This window comes from Ceratina calcarata, unplaced genomic scaffold, assembly GCF_001652005.2.
Source record: "Ceratina calcarata isolate Rehan_Ccalc_2016 unplaced genomic scaffold, ASM165200v1 scaffold3038, whole genome shotgun sequence".
Lineage (NCBI taxonomy): Eukaryota > Metazoa > Arthropoda > Insecta > Hymenoptera > Apidae > Ceratina > Ceratina calcarata.
This window is the reverse complement of record NW_017152886.1, coordinates 798-2,183: the sequence shown is the minus strand read 5'-3', so window position 1 is coordinate 2,183 and position 1,386 is coordinate 798. Positions and strand designations below refer to the sequence as shown.

Here is a 1,386-nt window from a genome sequence, read left to right as displayed (position 1 = left end):
CTTCATTCGGCTCAAGGGCACATTTGACCCCCTTATCCAGCTAGGCCCTTTGTCTAAAATTTGTATATTGTACAATTTTCCGTAACGAATAAGTAACCTACATGTCTATAATATTTTCCAAGTTAGAATTATGATCTCCGCTTGTTTGGCCGTTTTTTCATATGTACAACTGTAACTTATAGATATACTGTTGTAATAAGTGAAAAATTGTTTAATATAACAAATACGAAACATTAGACATAACCTACTGCTCTTTTGATAATGAAAGCAAACATATTTCATTTCATGTTATAATAATGTTAAATAATAGTACTGTAATGTCTCTTCATACTTTAGTTATTGTACACGTTGTAATAGTATTTTCTCTTACAACTCATCAAATTGGGGGTAATTATAACAAAAAAATGAAAATACTTAAATAAAAGATTAAATATCGATTTTGAATTCCTTTATTTTACAGTAGCCAATAACATTTTTAATGTGCCTTTCATAAACGATAATGAATTAAAGACGATATCAGAACGATTATTTAGTATGTCCCACGGATTGCTCAATTATGTGCATATAAATTATCAAGGGCAAGCAAGTTTTAAAAATTTTTCGGATATGGCTCCTGAAAGGTAATTTTTAAATTTATTATTGTCTATCCTAATAATTAACTTAAACAGATTTTAATTTGTAGATTGTTGAATATATCGTCCAATATTACTGTAAGATTAACAACTAAGTCTCTAATAAAGTTGTTTAATAACTATGAATTAGATGTCTATCGACCAGAGATTATAACAAAAGAGAAAGACATAGAAGAGAACGAGTTTATTGATAATCTGTTGAAAACAGATGTAATGTTGGATGCTATGTATTCTTTATCAGTCAAAGGTTTTTTTCAAAGTGATACACGAGTGTATAAAAATATTTTGAAAGAACTCTGGTTTCACTTGTATTCTCGAAGTAAGGGAATAAATGGTAGCTCTGGATTTGAACATGTTTTTATAGGTGAAAGAAAACCGCGTAAAGGCGTTGTAGGACTTCATAATTGGATTTATTTTTCATATGGAGAATCGATAAATAATATTAATTATTATGGATTTTCTTGTAATAAGGAATTTGATGAGGTAAATAGAGATGTGAATACAAGATACAGTCATTAAATTATATTTCAAATATTTTCAGAAGGCTGTTATCTTAGAAACATATTTTACGTATATTAGGAAACGTAAGATGTCAACTATATTCGTAGGGACAACTCCAGAATTAGAAATAGCACTCTATACATTGTGTTTTTTTGCAAGACCAAACAAAAAATGTAAACTATCTTTCACAGGATCTGAGTTTCATGTTCAAACATATGTATCACAAAGTAATGGAAAAAAGTTTGTTGGAACT

At 28.6% G+C, this 1,386-nt stretch overlaps 1 protein-coding gene across 1 annotated transcript; it reads left to right on the top strand.

The window, feature by feature from the left end:
• Positions 1 to 35: 35 nt before the first annotated feature.
• Positions 36 to 1,386, top strand: LOC108624229 (poly(U)-specific endoribonuclease homolog; the record flags this gene model as incomplete). The annotated part of the gene is made up of 4 exons (XM_018023382.2): positions 36 to 387; positions 461 to 620; positions 683 to 1,115; positions 1,174 to 1,386. Coding segments are annotated over exons 1-4 (897 nt in total), but the record flags the coding sequence as incomplete, so codon positions are not given.